Source organism: Chanodichthys erythropterus, chromosome 18, assembly GCF_024489055.1.
Source record: "Chanodichthys erythropterus isolate Z2021 chromosome 18, ASM2448905v1, whole genome shotgun sequence".
NCBI classification, from domain to species: Eukaryota; Metazoa; Chordata; class Actinopteri; order Cypriniformes; family Xenocyprididae; genus Chanodichthys; species Chanodichthys erythropterus.
This window is the reverse complement of record NC_090238.1, coordinates 22456774-22477267: the sequence shown is the minus strand read 5'-3', so window position 1 is coordinate 22477267 and position 20494 is coordinate 22456774. Positions and strand designations below refer to the sequence as shown.

The following is a 20494-nucleotide window of genomic DNA, read 5'->3' as shown; positions in this document are numbered from 1 at the left end:
ATAAAAGGGTGCAGGGTCTGTGGTTTATCCAAATGTACTGTAAAAGTCTTTCTCTTTCTGTGCAGATAGAGAGACCGGTGTGTAAAGTGTCTGTGGTGTATGTGTTAAGAGGGATTCTCCGCGTGTTTGTCTGGTGGTGTTTAGCCGAATTCATGATCCACTTCATGTACATGCATGCCATCCAAAGCAACGAAACCTACCTGGAGATGCTTCCGCACTGGGCGTTGGGTAAGTCTGTGGCTGCATATGAATTCTTGTACTCTCAAAGTATATACTGAATTCGATGATGAATGTCTTAAAAGTCTTTAGGGATGCTGTTGTGTAATACCCACTTCACTTCACAGATATGCTTCATCTGCAATATTGCCATTGTCCTTTTTTGACAAAAAGCTTTTACACCAGTCCTCAGTGTCACATGACTCTTCAGAAATCCCTCATGCTTATTTGCTGTTCAATAAATATTACTTATTATTATCAGTGTTGAAAACAGTTTTGCTGCTTAAAATCATTTTTTAAAGGATTCTTTGATGAATAGAACGTTCAAAACAACAGCATTTATTTGAAATTAGATTTTTTTTTCTAATTACTTTACTGTCACTTTTGACCAATTTAATGTGTCATTGCAGAATAAATATATATAAATAAATATAGCAGGGTGTCCAAACCTGCTCCAGAGGGCCACTGTCCTACACTTTAGCTCCAACTCCAGTTAAACACACCGTAACCAGCTATTCAAGCTCTTACTAGGCATACTACAAACTTTCAGGCAGGTGTATTACGGCAAGTTGGAGCTAAACTCTGCAGGACAGTGGCCCTCCAGGATTGAGTTTGGATACCCCTGTCTTCTAAGATAACATAGTGTCCAAATTCTCATCTGCAGATTATTGTTAGCCTACAGTATTATTCGACAGTTTTTCGACATCCTACATTTTTTGGCATACAGCTGTTTACATAGTGTGTTGTAGGGAAATATGCATATTTGAGTTTCTAAGCAAATTCTACAGTTTTTATCCAAATGATGTATTTTAGAATGGATGCAGTCTGTCATTGTATAACTGGTGTTAATTTGGGTGTTAAAGTGTTTATTATATTATTATGGTGCACAGATGTTCGCAATGAAACGCACACAGCTTCAGCCTTGTGCGTGTGCTCTCCTGTGCAGTATTTTGATTCAGCACTTGCTGTCTATTGATCTATGGAAGTTGCTGATTTGTTCTGCCTAAACTTTGATTCAAAAACACAGACTCTGCAAGAGAGAGCTGCGTATAGGTCTGAGCTGCAGCACACTAGAACATTGAGTCATTATCGTCACTTTGTACCTGCATTTTGTACAGAAAGTGCTTGCAGAATTTTTTTTTACACAAGATTTTAACTCTATACCAGTGGGAAATGGGGAAAGACACATGCTGTTCTCAGTTTCCACTGACACACACAGAGAGAGAGAAAAGCTAAAAGGGAGAGATGACTAGAGAGGATGAGGGTGATAGAACTAAATTATGAAACAGTTCAGAATAAAGCTGAAATCTGTGGTTCTTCTCAGTCAGAATGGGATGAAGGGCCTAAATGAGCTTCACATACACTGCATAGTCAAAAGTATGCAGACTCCTGATTTGACTGAACAGACCTGTCATTTCAGATGTTTAAAGGGCAAATGTCTGTGTGATATCAAGCACGTGGCCACTTTACTGTTTCATGTCATGTACCTGCTCTCTTTTTCACCTGCAGGTGGTTTGGCTCTGGCGTTAGTGCAGTTTTTTTACGTAAAGTATCTGGTCTTGTTTGGAGCTGTGTCTTTGCTCGTCAAGTTGGACGGACTGGAGCCGCCCACGTTACCACGGTGTGTCAGCATCATGTACAGCTTCACTGGGATGTGGAGGTAAATATACACACTTCTGTATCCTGTCAAACTTCAAAAGCTCTGACCTTTGACTTCTAAGGCACTGTGTCCTATTGCTGGAAAGATTTTGAGGTTGTTCAACTGTCATCTGCAGTACATTTGTGAAACAGCAGGGGGCAGAGCTACGCTGCAGTTGCTTTAATTGCTTTAAGCCAATTGGATATTCCAATTAGATTGGAAGAGGTTTAAGACTCACTTACACCATCTACAAGCACATTACAGGAGAGTAACAAGGTTCATGCTTTCTGTTTAATGTCACAAACATCTTAACTCAAATGTATGGGATTGAGTGTTCGGCTTCTCTGATGGAGTTGAGCTCTCTGACGTCTCGTGAGAGGATGTAGAACAGGCTCATACATGCAGGCTTCCTCCCAGACAATTGTATTTTATTCTAAAAGCTTGAATTCTTGATGAAGGTATACAGCATTTCAACTTCAATAGTCTGGAATGGTCTCCTAGGCAACACCAGTCTGGAAACAGCTGTCTTTTGTCTGACTTTTTTTCTTTTTCTTTAAACTTGGTAGAATGTGTGTATTATTGCAAATTTGTTGCCTTCTATTTGTTACTTTCATAAATCCATAGTACAAAAAGGACTATGGATGTATCATAGCCTTGTGGACATTGTACAATGGAAATAATATGTTTTAGACATAAGCGTGATGGTAATGCCATGGTATTCTTAGATGTACCTCAGAGTTCCATATAAATACAATGGCATATGAATATAGTAATTACATAGTATATCTATATGATAGGATACCATGGTACTTAGGACCCCCTTGAAAATGAGATGTTACATCTAAAGGGGCTATCCTTGCCATACATTCACATTCAATGATAATTGTTAAAGGATTGTTCATATCTTGCACACAAAAATAAATAAAATGATTGAATGATTATTATACAATTATTATTTTTTCTACAATAACTGTTTGATAAAAATAAAGTAAACAATATTGTGAAATATTATTACAATTTTTTATTTTAATATATTTTGATTTGTTCATGTGATGGCAAAGCTGAATTTTCAGCATCATTACTCCAGTCTTCAGTGTCACAAGATCCTTCAGAAATCATTTTAACATGCTGATTTGCAACTCCAGAAACATTTCTCAATATTATTAGTGTGCTGCTTAATATATTTGTGATAATTTTTTTCAGGATTTATTGATGAACAGAAGAACATCATCTATTTGAAATAGAAATGTAACATTTATTATTGTTTTTATTGTTACTTTTGATCAGTTTGACCCTTTTGGGAGTTTGATTGACAGGCGATCTGACCAGTCATAACGCTGAATCTACATTTTGTCCAACAAAGCAGTCAGGGAAGTTAGTAGATTTATGCCGCCCGGTGGACTTGAACTTGAAAAATGGTGTGTACTGACATCTTTCTGCAGTTAAAACAACATTACTTCTATGCTATAAATGAATTGGTAGGAATAGATGATCGGTTCACGAGCCGCTTGAACTGAGGCGCTACAGCGATCTGTCACGACACATTAAAGAGCCACTAAATGGTATATGTTTAAATTTCTTTAAAAATTATAAAATTTGAAATTTGAGACTTTGTTTCATATAAAAAGTAACCTGCTCTGTCTTGTCTGTCGACGTGTTGTCAGTGTCCTCTTTGCTCCGCAATGTATTTTTCACTGTGTGAGAGAGCAGCCTGGATTGTCGGACATAGCAACTGTAACTAAAGGGGGCGGGTCTTTGCGAACGGTCAATTAGATGTGTCCATGTTGAATAAAAGTATTAAATTCTTTACAAAACTCTTGCTGACTTCAATCTTTTGAACAGTAGTGTATAAATAATATATGTAATGATAAAATAATGATAAAAAAATATATTAAACATCATGATTGAAAGGTTCTGAAAGCTTTATCATTATTTTACAGTAGTAAAAATAACTAACTGTAATAACTTTACAAACCATATCCACCATGTTTTTTTTGTTTTTTTTGTATTTATCTGCTTTGCTTCATAATACACACAGGTTTAAGTTATTTTTCTTAACCCAGCGGATCATTGTCACTCATCGTCACGTGGATGGAGTGACACTATCTTGTGTAATCGTGCATGTTTTTAGTGTATCAGCAGATCTGCAATGCAGACAGCTGCTAAAGTTCTGAGAGCCGGAAAGGTTAAGCACTAGTGTGTGTCTCAGAGTGGTGTTGAAGGTGATGGAGTTTAGAGTGTGATAAATGAGAGCTGTAAGGAAACAGATGAATGCTGGAGACTTTAGCAGGACCTGCTGTAAGACCCCGTCTGGCTTCAATCCCACACGGAACAACAGAGCACAGCTCCTCTGAACCAGATAGAGCGCACACACACGCGCACACACGCACGCTTTTTCTAACAGCTCAGCATAGCCTCATCACACTCACACACACTGATATACTTCAAAATCCTGCTCACATGCTCAACTCTGTTTAATGGTTCCAAACTGCCGGATGCAACATACTGTATCACATGGAGACAGTACCCCATACTGCAGGACAGCAAAGTCTCTGATTACAGTGCAAATGTCCCACAGGGAGTGAATGAGATTGAGAACAACAGAAAGCGGGAGAGAGAGAGCCTGAGATGTTGCTATTGACTACAGTTAAATCAGGAGATTTTCTTAGTGTGTGTGTGTATTTCTGCACACGTGCATGGTTGTGCGAGTACTGCTGTTTGTGCATGTGTGTGATTTAGTACAGTCGGTCACTATCATGGGCTGGGTTTACGGGCCAGCGGTTGAGAGGTTTATAGGTTGCTGTAAAAAACTGTTCATTTAGTCTGGCATCAACACACTCACACTTTACCATTTTGAAGACTCCTGCTGATAGCTATCTGATCACAATCAAATTGATCTATTGTTTTTATGGGTCAGTGACACAAGGCTCTTTATTCTAGATCTATTGATTTATTTAAAAGTGATGCTATTTGTTTTCTTAATGCATGTTACTAGTCTTATTTATACATGCATTTTTTTCTCTTACAAAAATTGTAAGGTTTTGTTAACCCTAAACCAAGATATACAGTATATATACACTGATATAAATTGAAACATGTCAAATATACAACTGTCCTGATAACATAATGAACAAAAAAAGCCTCATTAAAAGATAAAAAATAAAACATTCAGTTTGGAAAAGTAAATAAGCCTTATTTATAAATATATAAATAATTCATGGTCTGTGTAAAAATACAAACATATTCAAAACATTATTGAAAATGATTAGTATAATATGAGCATACTTGCATGTGTGTGTGTGTGTGTGTGTGTAAATATATAAAAGCAACATGTTTCCTTTTTTTTTTCTTCCCTTTATTGTGACCATTCATTGTCATTAACCCCAATACTAAACTGATATTTTTTGTCCTTTCCTGTCTCTAAACAACCCTCACTCATGTTTATATTTTCATTAGGATATTATTTAGTTTAAGACATTTTCCTCATGGGGGCTGTTAGCTGGTGTTTTATTACCCTTTTTATGACCTTAGATCTCCACAATGTAGGCACAACCTGGCTCTCTCTCTCGCTCACTCACTCGCACACACACACACACACACACACACACACGCACACACACATACACACACACACTCAGTGAGAACAACAAGGCCAGGTTTTATCCAGATCGTCAGCTCACCTGTAGTTTAGTGTGGTCACAATGAAAACTCTGTCTGAGCTGTGGGAAGTGTTTATACACAGTTCTGTCAGGCCTGCTTTGTCAGATGATTTCTGAAGTACAGAAGCCCAATCTGAAGGAAACTGCAGGATATTGAGTGAATCTGTTCCAACGTGTATCTCACTTTCAGCATCATGAATCACCATCTGACTCACAGAGCTCATGAATGACACCAGACATGAGATCCCAGATCAGTTTGTTCTCTGCATCTGTTTATATAGCTTCTTGTTTATGTGCCACACACAACTAGTGGAGTCAAACTGGCATTTCAGAGGGATTGCTTTCTTGCAGAAGCTTTACTACCGTGGTGTTTTAGGCCTGAAATATACAAACAGACTGTAGTGTAGTGATTCCTAAGCAAGGAATTTAGATTTCTAGCATTATTAAACCTATAAAAAAGAAAAAAACAATAGGTTAAACATAACCAATTGTCTTTTTTCAGTTCTTTTTTTAAGTGCGTATTTGTGTTGATTTGTAGCAGAAATTTTACTACATGTAGTTTTTATGCAATTTTAATAATTATTTAAAGATTCTCTAAGCGATCCTGGGTGGAGTAACTTCCTGTTGACGTTCGAAGTGTTGTCAAACAAAACAGAGGCTAGCTAGACCCTCCCTCCTCCTCCCCTCCCATCCGTGCTTCCTGAAACAGTCATGAATGCGCATTTAAAATCATTCTTGTCTGTTATTGGCTGGAGCATGTTTATTATGTTTCGTGGTCCAGGCTGCACCAGTTTGTTTTTGTTGCCATTTTTGGAGCTTGTGGCGACTACAGAGATCGTGTTTTTTTACAGTATGTTCAGGGGACAGGCAGCTAGTGGATAGTTAGTTGATGTTTGCTGTATGTGACAAAAAATGTTTTGGCCTAAAAACACATGACATTGCTTAGAGCACCTTTAATGATGATAACAAAGCACATAATTCAATTTAATATTTCTGGTTTAGTGTTCGTAAAGGGCTTCTTGAGCCTTACCGATAGTAAGAAAATTATGATTAAGGTGTTGTTTTGGATGAATTATGAATGTATGTACAACAGCACAACAAATGCATTGGCTGCATGTCTCCACATAATGGTTTATTCATATAGAGTAAAATTACTTGTGCTTTATCTGTTCTCCTGGCCTTCCCGGATGACTTTATTTCCCCAGAGCTAAAGCAGTTTTCATCAATAGCTGTTAATGAATGCTGGGAAGTGCTGGAATAAATCAAATGGTCCTGGACAATCTTATTTAGGAGTCATTATGTATCGTAGACCCCAGACCCAATCCATTTACCTCCAGACACTCTCTCGCTTTTGTTTTGTCTCTCTCTCTCCAGATGGATGTTTTTGTCACACTGAATATTTTGATAGTTTCTGTAGGCTCATGAAAACTTAATGTGCTTTCTGACATGTTAGCAACCATCTGCTTGCATGTGATGTTTCTTCTCATACAGGCCTGTTTTTAGAAGCAAGCGGCGCCAACTCTTTACTGCTGTCTCTGGGGTCTGGGTGTATTTGGACTCAATAAGCGATAGACTGAACTACATATGAAAGCCTTATGGCCACAAAACCGTCTGTTGGTTTCAGATTCAGATCATGCGTTTGCTCTAATTGGATGAGATGGTGGTTTCTCTAGAAATATCCATATCATTGTCCACTACCCCACCCCCTTTTTTTTTTCTGTGAATTTTAAAATTAAAAATGTGACCAGTCCATTCGTTCACCTGTCCTCACCAGTTGATCTATAGCATAATGTCAGTATGAGGTAAGATGGATGAAATGTGGATAGATGGATGACTAGAAGTAAAGTGAGTATAACAATAAGAGAATCTGTGGCTATAGTGATGACCTGAGGACGTCTGTTCACACCTGCTCAGAGAAACAGGAGGAAGAGAAAGTCCTGCAGAGAAACAAATTGAGAGTTACAAAGGGCCAAATCGATATTCTTGCTGTCATGATGGTTTGACACAAACTACATGTCAAAGAGCAAAAGAGAAACTCTGTGTGATCCGTAAAACTAGAAAGACCTCAGTGTGGCTTTATATTGTTTGTTTGATACAATATTAGACAAAGTCGAGATCCAATCCTGTTCTATGTGTAGTTTCTAAAAAACACGCTCTTGTGAACTATATATATATATATATATATATTTTTTTTTTTTTTTTAATAATTTCAGTCAACTTAAACATAATTTATTTATTTATCTTTTATTCATGTCATTATATTTAATAATTTATATAATGATAATTTAAATTATGTATTTTAATTTATTATTTATTTAATTAAATTTATATTTTTTTTTATTTATTTTGATATTAAAAATTTAGAAGGACATTTAGTTTTACTACCCTTGTGAAGTAAATGTATTTATATATATTTTTTTTATCATATATATATATATATATAATATATATATATATATATATATATATATATATATATATATATATATATATATATATATAAATATATGAGCAATATCACACTCGTAGCCGTGCGATATGGCTGTATATCAACACGCCGAGTGCTGTAGGTAATCACAGCGTGCTGATATACAGCCATATCGCACGGCTACGAGTTTACACAACAGTTCGATGGCACGAGTGTGTAAATAAATAAGAACAACAACGGAGTGTCTTTAAAACCCTCTTTTGTGCAGCACTACTTCCTTCCGCCACGGATTCAAATCTCAATTTGACAGTTGGACCAAGCCTCCGTTACTAAATCTAAAACGTCACTTTAGGACTAGTAACGAAGGAACGTTGAGTCGCTTCATTGAAACACATTGAATTTTTTACAGTATTAGAGAGAGAGAGAGAGAGAGAGAGAGAGAGAGTAGGCTATTACCTGTGTCTGGTATATATTGCATTACATTCATTCATCAAGTCAATGTCCATAATATTACATCCTTATACAAGTCCGTTTGAATGTCTGCTGAGGTAAGCGACCTTTGTATTTGTCCTTTTTTTCAGCTTTGGGAATTTTCCATCAATAACACCACAGTGCTAACAAAGACAGTAAAAGAAATGGACACAGCGACCCCATTGAAACCAGTGCCCAAGGAAGTCGACTGGAAGTTGAAGTCGGCCGCGTGCCGCCATCTTGTAGCAGAACTTCACTTGCGTTAGCATCCTATTGACTCCCATTCATTTTCGCGTCACTTTGACAGCGAATAACTTTACATCTGAGGCGTTTAAAGACTCAATTTGTCCATTATTTATTTCTAACCATACACGACAATGTATAAAGGGCTCCATTACCTTCTATGTTACATTATGGCCCCGTAGAAACAGTTTTTGTAAAAATAGGCTAACGATTGCATCATAACCACTCGACTCTCTGTCGCACAGTAGAGAAATTACCGTACAGACAGGAGGAGAAGCTCGCAGGCAATAGTATGCATTAACTTAATACGGCATACTGCCGTTACATTTTAAAATACTATACAAACTAATTAATCAGAATACTTACTCCTGCTCACTCACGCCAAAGAACTCCCCACTCAACCTCGCCGTCTCTGCAAGATTAACGATGGCAGTTTGCACGCACAGTTACTAGAAGATTTACATCTGTCAGACAGGTTGCTGACATCATCAAGCTTAGTTTGAGTCTGCGCGTCAGAAACGGAAGTGCTAAAAATCGCTAAAAATGGGCTTCACTTGTCTCAATTGAGTTTCAATCATAGACAGTAAAAGAAATGGACACAGCGACCCCATTGGAAACTGCTAAAACAACTTCCTTTTGCAAAAGTTCCTTTCAATTTAAAAGTCTCTTGTGACTCACTGACTAATTCTCCTGTAAAGTGTTGCCGCCATCTAATGGCGTATTAATGTAATGTTCACTCAATCCATATTACTTAATGGACAATTTATATAAAATAATATTTATTGAACAACAAATAAGCACAATTGTACAGTTCAGTCAAACATAAAGCACTAGTTATTAAAAAAAAAAAAATAGGTCACCATTTACGCTGGTATGTGGGTTTTACAAATATTTAACGAATGAAAAGGATTTTAAAGAGCTTGTGACAAAACCTCATAACTCCATTGGATCCTCAAACTGTCAATCAAGCCTCATTAATCCGCCTCACCTCGTGAATGAAGTGCGCATGCAGTTTGGACATCTCCTCTGTGTAATGCAAAGGTAAATAAAGATCTGATGTTTGAAAAAAAAACAATTGTAAAGCGTTTTCTTTACTCAAAAAAACATATGTTTATAAAGTTTAATGTTTTACGTATTTGAATCGGAGAAGAGTCTGATATGTCCCGTCTAGTTGTAGCCAATGTGCTATAAGGATGTAACGTAACGTTTATTATTATCAAATTAAACATAGCACAATTCGACTTGCTCTGGAACAAATAATATATTAATAAGACCAAAGATTGTCCGTTCTATGTACTCAAATTGAATTATGTCTCATGTTTAACCACTATAAGAGCCAGCGGCAAATCCCCGAGGCACTGGCTGAGATGAAGCTGTTCTCGGCGGTTACAGAAGCACTGAACGGCCGCTGACGCACTCGAGCTCGCATCTCCGAAAACGTCAAAACAAATTGTAAAATAGGCTCTGTTATTAAATATGAGTCACATATTTCAGGTCTAAACAACTACATTCTCGCCTAAAAAAATATTAAAACTACAGTTCATGGTACAAGAAGTAGTATTTGTAAAAATTACGGTTGATTTGATCGGCCGCCATGACGGTCACTTCAAGCGGAGTGATACAAACGGTGAAAAGGCAGTAGGAGTGCTGTTATCACTGAAATAACGCATGGCTATCAACCAATCAGATTCGAGAACCAGACAGATTTGTTGTATATATATATATATATATATATATATATATATATATATATATATATATATATATATATATATATATATATATATATATATATATATATATATATATATTATTGTTAAAAAAATTAATTAATATATACATTTACTTTACGAGCATAGTAAAAAGGGTAGTTAAACACCAGCTAATAATCCCCATGAGGAAAATGTCTTAATAATCAAAATTTATAAAAAGAAAAAGAGAAAAAAACACACACATATTATATATAAATATATATATTATTAGCTGGTGTTTTACTACCCTTTTTACTACGCTCATAAATTAAATGTATATATTTATTTATATATATTTAAATGATTTATTTTTGGGAATTATTTGTTAATATTTTCATTTATATTTTTAAGCTGCAGTCTGTAAGTTTTGCCTCTTTGTCACCATCTCTGTTTGAAACCTGCGTGTGTTGTGCATCGGCACGGCTCCTCAGCACGGATGAATCTAATGTTTGCTGTCATTCACCACATCAGTGAGGATATTGTGCTTTGGAATCACAGATTCTATGCTTGGAAGTATGGCCAAAGTTATAATGTTCGGAAAATGTCATCTGAACAAGTAGCTAAGTAACATGTCTACCACTTTTGCTCTGACCAACAGAAAAAAAGCATTAAAATAAATCACACAGATGCCAATAGTGATTAAATCTAACTATCGCTTAGCTCAGATCACGTCAAACCATGCAAATTATTATTATTGTTATATTTTGTTATCAAATTGTTGATGTTAACATCAGCATTGCGTGACTGTCTGTTTAGTGTGTATTAGCGTTACCTGTAGATTTCTGTAGCCATTCCGACCATAGTCTAAAGTCTTTTGCTTCTGACTATGGGTGAATCCAGTTGTCACTGATGATTGTCATTTGGCCCTTTTTGGATTACAATCCACCATCAAAATGATAAGTTTAATTATTGCAGCTGCTGTGAAAAAAGCTATACATGATCTGCCGCCTGTAGCATCCTCAAATGCCATATACATGCCTACAAGCTGGGACTCCTTCTCTATAGAAACAGACGGGACATAATGACGCAAAGATGAGCGGCTGCATGCTCAAATTTCCTGTGGAAACCCACCAATAACATTTGAATTAGGAAACATTATTACAAGCTTACCATTGTGAATCGGAGGTAAGGAGATAGTTGTGAACACTGGCTGGTTATGTACTTGCTCAAATTGATTTTGGATAATTTTTAACTAAAAAAAAAAAAGATTTGCACTGCAGCTTTAATTAAAAAGCCCATACCTAGGGAACAAAATATCATACAGACTTCCCCCTAACATCCACCCCAAAACACCAACTACATACCGATTTGAACACTTTATCAACCGCATAGCAAAGCCCTGACAATCACCTGACCAGTGATACAATAGCATTATGGTGGCGAGTTTTGCATGGGCAAAAATAAACATAGTTCATGTGACTGCATGAATATTATTTCTGCCTCCCAGATAAATATGAGTCTGATTTTGTGTGTTCTAGACCTGCCACAAAACCCAGTGTCAGGCTACAGCTCAACTAGACAAACAGCAAAACTGTTCTGGGATCAGCCGCTTTGAGAACATGTCTCCCGGTAATAGACTGTTTCACCAAATGCCAGCGTTTGCCCCTAGAGATTCATTAAAATGGTTTCCTCAAGCATCTCATTTATGCAGATTCTCTTCTCTTTTTGTCTGTTCTGGATGTTGACTGATTAAACAGATGTTTGTGAGGTGTCATGTTCTACAGAAGTGTGTGTGTTACCTCAAACCATCTGTGTTTAACCCCTGAGCTCACTCATTACTGTCTTTTGCTTTTCAGACACTTTGACGTGGGGCTTTACAAATGGCTCATCAGGTACGGTTCCTCAGTTTCCTCTTATTTTGTGTGGGTGTACGAGAGAGAGGGTGATATTTTGTACTGCTGTGGACACGGTTTTCTTTTGTTGCAGACTGAAAATCACATAATAATCATAATCAAAAAACAATCACAAGAACAATTACACATTTCTGATACATTACTCTGGCATAATAAACTGGCAGTCTTGCATCCCTTTCCTTTTGTTCTTGCTAGATTCATACATTTTTTTTTATACGCTCTCACATTCTCATTTTAGTTTTTAGGAAATTTACTGATACAGAATATACAAATGAGACCTTTTATGAGGTTCATATTTAGCAGCAACCACTTTTCTTTTAAACAGCAAAACCATTATTACATTAGCATACTTACTAGTTGAAGATAAATGCAAAAATTAGGCAATTATCCATCAAAAAGGAGAATGTTGCTGTTGTTGCATTGTTAAATGTGCTTTGAGCCATTAAGGTACAATTCCTAATGCACCTATGATGATCTGCAGATTTGGCGCAATGGAAAAGACTGACATAAATAGAATAGTCTTGTAAAGAATATAATTTTACTCATTTACATTTAAAAATACATGCAAATAAGTATATATTTTGGCTCAAAATTACCCAATTTTATGCAGATGAGCTTCATAATAGGGTGTGTTCCACACACTCAAGCCATCGCTGTTACTGCAAACTGGCAGTCTGTAATGAACAGTTTTTATTTCAGCAAGACACAATGGATAAATTTGGCACTGGTCATGATTGGTCACCCAAGAATCCAGAAACACGGCTCAGCTCAGGCTCTCGCCGCTGAAAATGTTCTGCTGTTTGATTGCAGTCTTTTTAAAAGTAGTTCTCTTTTTATGCCAAAGAAGACCATTTTTCGTTTTCTGTGATTTGGTTTACACTCTGTTAGGCAGAATGTGATGAATATTATCATTTTGATGGTGCCTTTTCCATGCCTTGCAAAAAATCTTTAGAGATATTTAAAATGCACTTGCTGAATGCTTCCAGAAATGTCTCAGAATATCAAAGTCTCTGATAATTCCTTAATGTTACAGATATTCCATATAGCTAATCTGGTACAGTAGAATGGTGTTTGACTTTACGTTATGGGCTGTTAGCATGTAATGTTGGTGATGAAGCATAATATTTTAAGTGTTTTATATGTGTTTGTATAAGCCTCCATTATTTTGAGTAAGCATGAGTGGTAACTTTGCCGGCAGGAAGTCAGTCAAATCATTCTCCAGAGCAACTGGACAGATGTTTTGAAGCTACCACTTTTGCTTTAATTATATTTTACTTTGTGTATAAATACTCTCAGGGACTGGAATAGGTTGATTCAATATGGAAACCCTTCAAAAAAAAACAAAACCTCTTCAGGTCCTGGCGTAACCTTGTATGCTCAGCTGTTGCATTTCCTGACACAGTTATTCATATTCTAATGTCCTCCAGCTGTATGGAGAGATCACTGTAGAGGTTTTGGAGAGAGAGCTCTGGTTGTGTATTTTTTTTTTTTTTTTTTTGTGCTGGGTTTGGTATTGTCAGTCTTTGGCAGGGCTGCGATCTCCACAGACAAAAGATGTTTGATCAGGGTTGTATTAGCATGTATTTAGCATGAAGAGCATCTTATTCTATCCCATGCTGGAAATTCGCCAGTCTGTGTGAATATGTACATTGGAAATGAATATTACATGTGCTGCTGCTTGACGCAGACTCAAAAGTCCATAAATTATTTCCTATTTTATTTGGGAACATCAGGGCAAGTGATAAGACACTAAGATTAATTGTCTTAACCACAAATTGTTGGAAATTAGCCAAATGTAAGCAAAAGCACTACTTAAAAAGCCATTGCTGTTTCAGAAAATCATTAAAGACAGAACAAAGTTTTTATATGGGAAGTTGTGTGAGGAGTGATGGGTTGTAATGAAACACGAGTAGCATGGTGATGCTCCACAGCGGTGTCTTTGAAAATCTGCTGAGAAATATAATAATAAATGTATCTTTACCACAGTGAAACAAGAGGTGTCATTGTGTGGGGAGCCTTTTTAGCTGCTTGTATTGCTGATCTGCTTCACAGTGAAAAGTCATTTAATGCTTTGGAGTGCAGGAGAATATTGCAGAATGGCTTGCTTCCCACAAATGAAAAGTTATCTAAAGAGGAATGATCAGATGTTATATTTGAACAAGACAACGCCCCTGCCCAACTTGCAAAGACAACCAAGAAGTGGCTTGAGAAGCTCAGAATAAGTCCATTAGTTTTATGTTTTGGCCTGGTCAGAGTCCAGATTTGAACCCTATAGTGAATATTTGGTCTCACATTAAAATCAAACGAACTGGGAGACATTTTTCCAGTACTCATGAACAGTTTGAAGCCAAAAAACATTGAGTGGAACAGCACTGACTGACTTCTTCCTGTAAAAAGCTGCCCTCAAATTGGCGAAGGCTATCCCATGCTACAAAGTTACTTTATCTACAGTATTTGTGCAATCCAGCTAATTCCTGACCAGTGATTTATGATTAAAGTGGTTAAGACCATTAAAAGACCAATAAGCATTTTGCTTTTTTTGGCTTGGCATTTTTTTTTTTTTTTTTGCTCAAGATTTTTTATTATTGTTATTAATGGTTGCTGTTGGATATTTAATTGTGGCTCAGTTCCTCTATTTTATTTGTAAATGGCATTTTCCTTCATCTAACATTCACTTAAAGTTAATGTTTAATAAACACAATGATAATTTAATAACACTGTTAATAGTAATATTTAGCCAATCTCAAAATGATTATCAATTTTTCATGCTGTACATTGTTGTGATGCCCAAATTCACTTTTTAATTTTTTATTTATTTAGACAAAATAGTGTCATATTTTAATATCTGCTATTTTTCAGTTATCAGCCATACCATTAAATAATTATTACCTTATATGTATCAATCAGAATTTATATTATTATTATAATATGTCAGAATAAATATTTTACATCCCTTTACAATAAATGTTGAACAATATGTTCACAATAAATAAATCTTCAATACTGTTAAATATTATGGAGGATTAGAGGAATTAATTTACTGATTTGGTCAACTTGACTTTTTGAGTGTTAAAGGGTTAGTTCACCCAAAAATGAAATTTCATTCATCTTCAGAACACAAATTAAGATATCTGACTCGTCCATAGACAGCAATATAATCAACACTTTCAAATGCCCAGAAAGGTGATAAAGACATATTTAAAACAGTTCATGTGACTACAGTGGTTCAACCTTAAAGAGTTAGTTCACCCAAAAATGAAAATTGTCATTAATGACTCACCCTCATGTCGTTCCAAACCCGTAAGAGCTCCGTTCATCTTCGGAACACAGTTTAAGATATTTTAGATTTAGTCCGAGAGCTTTCTGTCCCTCTATTGAAAGTGTATGTACGGTATACTGTCCATGTCCAGAAAGGTAATAAAAACATCAAAGTAGTCCATGTGACATCAGTAGGTTAGTTAGAATTTGTTGAAGCATCGAAAATACATTTTGGTCCAAAAATAACAAAAACCACAACTTCATTCAGCATTGTCTACTCTTCCGGGTCTGTTGTCAATCGGCGTTCACGACTCCGCTTCTTCTTCTTTCCTGTTTTACGGCAGTTGGCACCCAGCTTATTGGTGCATTACCACCCCCTTCTGCTCCAGAGTGTGGTTCACGACTCCGCAGTGACGCTGCTGATGTAAGACGCTGCTGACGTGTTATCTGGTGCACCAGAGCTTCGTTTACAGTCTGAGGGAGACGCACGCTGTATTCAAGCGATTCTACATTGTTTGAATTTTGGTATTGCTATATTTTTTAAAATGGTGCGTAAGTGTGCATGTCACGGATGTCCTCATCGCCAAAAACAACCACGGTGACTTAAAAGTGCATTACCAGCGCTGACAGATGAAAGGATTCAATGAAATCAATTCAATGGAAAGAATTCCAGAAGAGAAGACAATGCTGAATAAAGTCGTAGTTTTGTTATTTTTGACCAAAATGTATTTTTGATGCTTCAACAAATTCTAACTAACCCACTGATGTCACATGGACTACTTTGATGGTGTTTTTATTACCTTTCTGGACATGGACAGTATACCGTACAAACGTTTTCAATGGAGGGACAGAAAGTTCTCGGACTAAATCTAAAATATCTTAAACTGTGTTCCGAAGATGAACGGAGGTCTTATGGGTTTGGAACGACATGACGGTGAGTCATTAATGACATAATTTTCATTTTTGGGTGAACTAACGCTTCAATGTTACGAAGCATCGAGAATACTTTTTGTGCGGCAAAAAACAAAATATCAACTTTATTCAACAATATCTAGTGATGGGTGATTTCAAAACATTGCTTCATGAAGCTTCGAAGCTTTACGAATCTTTTGTTTCGAATCAGTGGGTCGGAGCGTGTATCAAACTCCCGTGAACCATTGAAATTTTGAAATACTTATGACGTAACAAAGCCTCATTTACTGAAATCACGAGACTGGCAATTTGATACACGCTCCGACCCACCGATTCAAAACAAATGATTCATTAAGCTTCGAAGCTTCATGAAGCAGTGTTTTGAACTAGATATTGTTCAAATCACTAGATATTGTTGAATAAAGTTGTTTTCTGAATCCCACCTATCAGAAAGCTGAGTTTGAATTTGAGTATGTTAAGTATTTGAGTATGATTAATAACCCTTTCATTACGAAAACCTAAAACATCTCTGTCTCTCTGAGCATATCTTCTCCATCTTTCTCTCGCTCTCTTCCCCTCTCTCTCTCTGTTAAAATGTGTAGTGATTGCATTGTGGCAGAGAGAGCTGATCTGCATAATTGGAGTGTGAATGTGGGCTGTGTGTGTGTGTGTGTGTGTGTGTGTATGTGTGTGTGAGCGAGTGTTGCAAAGTGCATTTGGAGAGATCTTAATGTGCTTTTAAATGTGCAGTAATTGTGAAGAGCTGAGTTTTGGAGTGTGGAGATGTGGGAGAGGATCTTGTGACTCACCGCTGATCTTAAAGCATCCACAGACACATGCCACGCACCCCTCCTGTCGCTCTATTGTCTGCTTGAACGCCTCGCTTTCAGCCTGTTGAGTGTCATCTCCTGTCTATTGAAATGTGCTCACAACAATCAAATCACAGACGCAGTTCATATGAGCTTATATAAGGGCGAGAGAGGGCTGAGATTATACTGCGGTGGCCAAATAGGCAGAATGAGACCTTATTGTTTCGGTTCATAATGAAAATGCGCCATAAACACTTTTCTCAGCAGGGCAACGTCTACGCTTGGGCTTTACAAAGCATCTTATCAAAAGAAATGAAAACAGAATGCAAGAACCACTAGGGTTGTGTGGTATACCTAGTCCTGTACTAAAAAAGTACCATGATACCAACAATGTACCATGTTACTATATCATCATTTTGCAGATTTCATTACCTTACCTGGACAATAATGTGTTCAGTTCAGGAAGCGTGACATGAATTAAAAGGTAATGTGATTCATTAAGTGGATAAGTGTTTAAGTGCATTTTGACTATTTGACTATTTAATTTTGAAATTTATTTGTAAATCAAGGCCAAATAGGATGCTTAACAAAAGAAAGATTATTTTGCACACTCTTTTTGTGGCAGAACATAATTATCATCAAAGCTCTGGAAGTATAAAAACTCATATTAATGTAGAACTATTAATAGGAAGCCTGTCAGACGACAGTGGCAAAGCATGTTTGTTGCATATGCAAGTAAAGTTTGGGGAGAGTTGTTATATTATGTATCATTTATTATGATTATTATTATTATTATTACTGTTATTTGGTGCTATATCCAGTGTGAAACAGAATATCCATAAACAGTATATATTATGTGTATATACAGTGGGTACGGAAAGTATTCAGACCCCCTTAAATTGTTCACTCTTTGTTAGATTGCAGCCATTTTTTTTCCTCATTAATGTACACACAGCACCCCATATTGACAGAAAAACACAGAATTGTTGACATTTTTGCAGATTTATTAAAAAAGAAAAACTGAAATATCACATGGTCATAAGTATTCAGACCCTTTGCTCAGTATTTAGTAGAAGCACCCTTTTGATCTAATACAGCCATGAGTCTTTTTGGGAAAGATGCAACAAGTTTTTCACACCTGGATTTGGGGATCCTCTGCCATTCCTCCTTGCAGATCCTCTCCAGTTCTGTCAGGTTGGATGGTAAACGTTGGTGGACAGCCATTTTAAGTCTCTCCAGAGATGCTCAATTGGGTTTAAGTCAGGGCTCTGGCTGGGCCATTCAAGAACAGTCACGAAGTTGTTGTGAAGCCACTCCTTTGTTATTTTAGCTGTGTGCTTGGGGTCATTGTCTTGTTGGAAGGTAAACCTTCGGCCCAGTCTGAGGTCCTGAGCACTCTGGAGAAGGTTTTTGTCCAGGATATCCCTGTACTTGGCCGCATTCATCTTTCCCTCGATTGCAACCAGTCGTCCTGTCCCTGCAGCTGAAAAACACCCCCACAGCATGATGCTGCCACCACCATGCTTCACTGTTGGGACTGTATTGGACAGGTGATGAGCAGTGCCTGGTTTTCTCCACGCATACTGCTTAGAATTAAGGCCAAAATGTTCTATCTTGGTCTCATCAGACCAGAGAATCTTTTTTCTCACCATCTTGGCAAACTCCATGCGGGCTTCCATGTGTCTTGCACTGAGGAGAGGCTTCCGCTGGGCCACTCTGCCATAAAGCCCTGATTGGTGGAGGGCTGCAGTGATGGTTGACTTTCTACAACTTTCTCCCATCTCCCGACTGCATCTCTGGAGCTCAGCCACAGTGATCTTTGGGTTCTTCTTTACCTCTCTCACCAAGGCTCTTCTCCCCCGATAGCTCAGTTTGGCTGGACGGCCAGCATAGGAAGGGTTCTGGTCGTCCCAAACGTCTTCCATTTAAGGATTATGGAGGCCACTGTGCTCTTAGGAACCTTAAGTGCAGCAGAATTTTTTTTTGTAACCTTGGCCAGATCTGTGCCTTGCCACAATTCTGTTTCTAATCTCTTCAGGCAGTTCCTTTGACCTCATGATTCTCATTTGCTCTGACATGCACTGTGAGCTGTAAGGTCTTATATAGACAGGTGTCTGGCTTTCCTAATCAAGTCCATTCAGTATTATCAAACACAGCTGGACTCAAATGAAGGTGTAGAACCATCTCAAGGATGATCAGAAGAAATAGACAGCACCTGAGTTAAATATGAGTGTCACAGCAAAGGGTCTGAATACTTAGGACCATGTGATATTTCAGTTTTTCTTTTTTAATAAATCTGCAAAAAGTCAACAATTCTGTGTTTTTTCCATCAATATGGGGTGCTGTGTGTACATTAATGAGGGAAAAAAATGAACTTAAATGATTTTAGCAAATGGCTGCAATATAACAAAGAGTGAAAAATTTAAGGGGGTCTGAATACTTTCCGTACCCACTGTATAACCCAATTTTCATCAGTCACTCGAAACTGTTTAGGTTTTGTCCAAGGTATCTATTTAGTAAAGATACAGAGGACCAGAAGCTGTTTTTTTTTATCATTCCAACCCTACTGACCAGTCTAATCAGTTGTCAAGATGTCAAAACTTTCTTTAGAATATTATATTATTGTTATATGAATAACTGACGATTGAAGATTCTTAGCTTTAGACATGTCTCTTGAGAGTTTGAGCTTTTAGATAAAGAGAATGATGTATTCTCTGTGTAATCCTGTTCTGAGAGCAGAAGATTAGTGGAACTGTGGGAATTTCACAGTCAGATGAACAGAAGTTGAATGAAGTTGGGTGGTTTCATCTCATTGACTACCGCAATGCAGTTACTTCACTAAGTTGGTAAATGAAAAATGAAAGAAAGGATAAATGAAAGCTGGCCTATACAGATCAGGCTACTTGAATATTTTCTGAGATATACGTTTATTGGGAAATGTGCAATCTCAGAAGGGTTTTGTTAGCCTTCACTCTCTAGTTTTTAGTTTTGTCAGTTAATATAAACATGAAAGTTTCAGTGGAGGTGAGCGCAGAGATTTCTCTCATATATACATCTGTCACAACTAATATAATTTTTTCTCATGGTGTCTCGTTAATATTTTTAAGTGTGAAATAATTGTGGTAGTCATATTAACAGTGGAAAAATTAATTTTTTATTTAGCTGTTCTGAATAGGCAGTTTTTTTTCTGTAAAAATCTCTAAACATCTTCAAAACAAAAGATACATTTTGAAATATATATGTTAAGAATTCTAG

General features: G+C 36.9%; 1 protein-coding gene across 6 annotated transcripts in view; it reads left to right on the top strand.

Moving 5' to 3' along the window:
• hhat (hedgehog acyltransferase) overlaps window positions 1–20494 on the top strand; it is a 46191-nt gene that overhangs the window by 8701 nt on the left and 16996 nt on the right. For 5 of the 6 annotated variants that reach the window (XR_010892569.1, XM_067368477.1, XM_067368474.1 and 2 more), the window contains 3 exons: window positions 66–228; window positions 1726–1876; window positions 12204–12239. Coding sequence is in view for 5 of the 6 variants with exons in the window: in XM_067368477.1 (XP_067224578.1) it covers window positions 66–228; window positions 1726–1876; window positions 12204–12239 (350 nt within the window). In the remaining variant the exon portion in view is untranslated. The remainder of the gene's footprint in view (window positions 1–65; window positions 229–1725; window positions 1877–12203; window positions 12240–20494) is intronic. The other variant, XM_067368478.1, reaches the window with a different exon arrangement.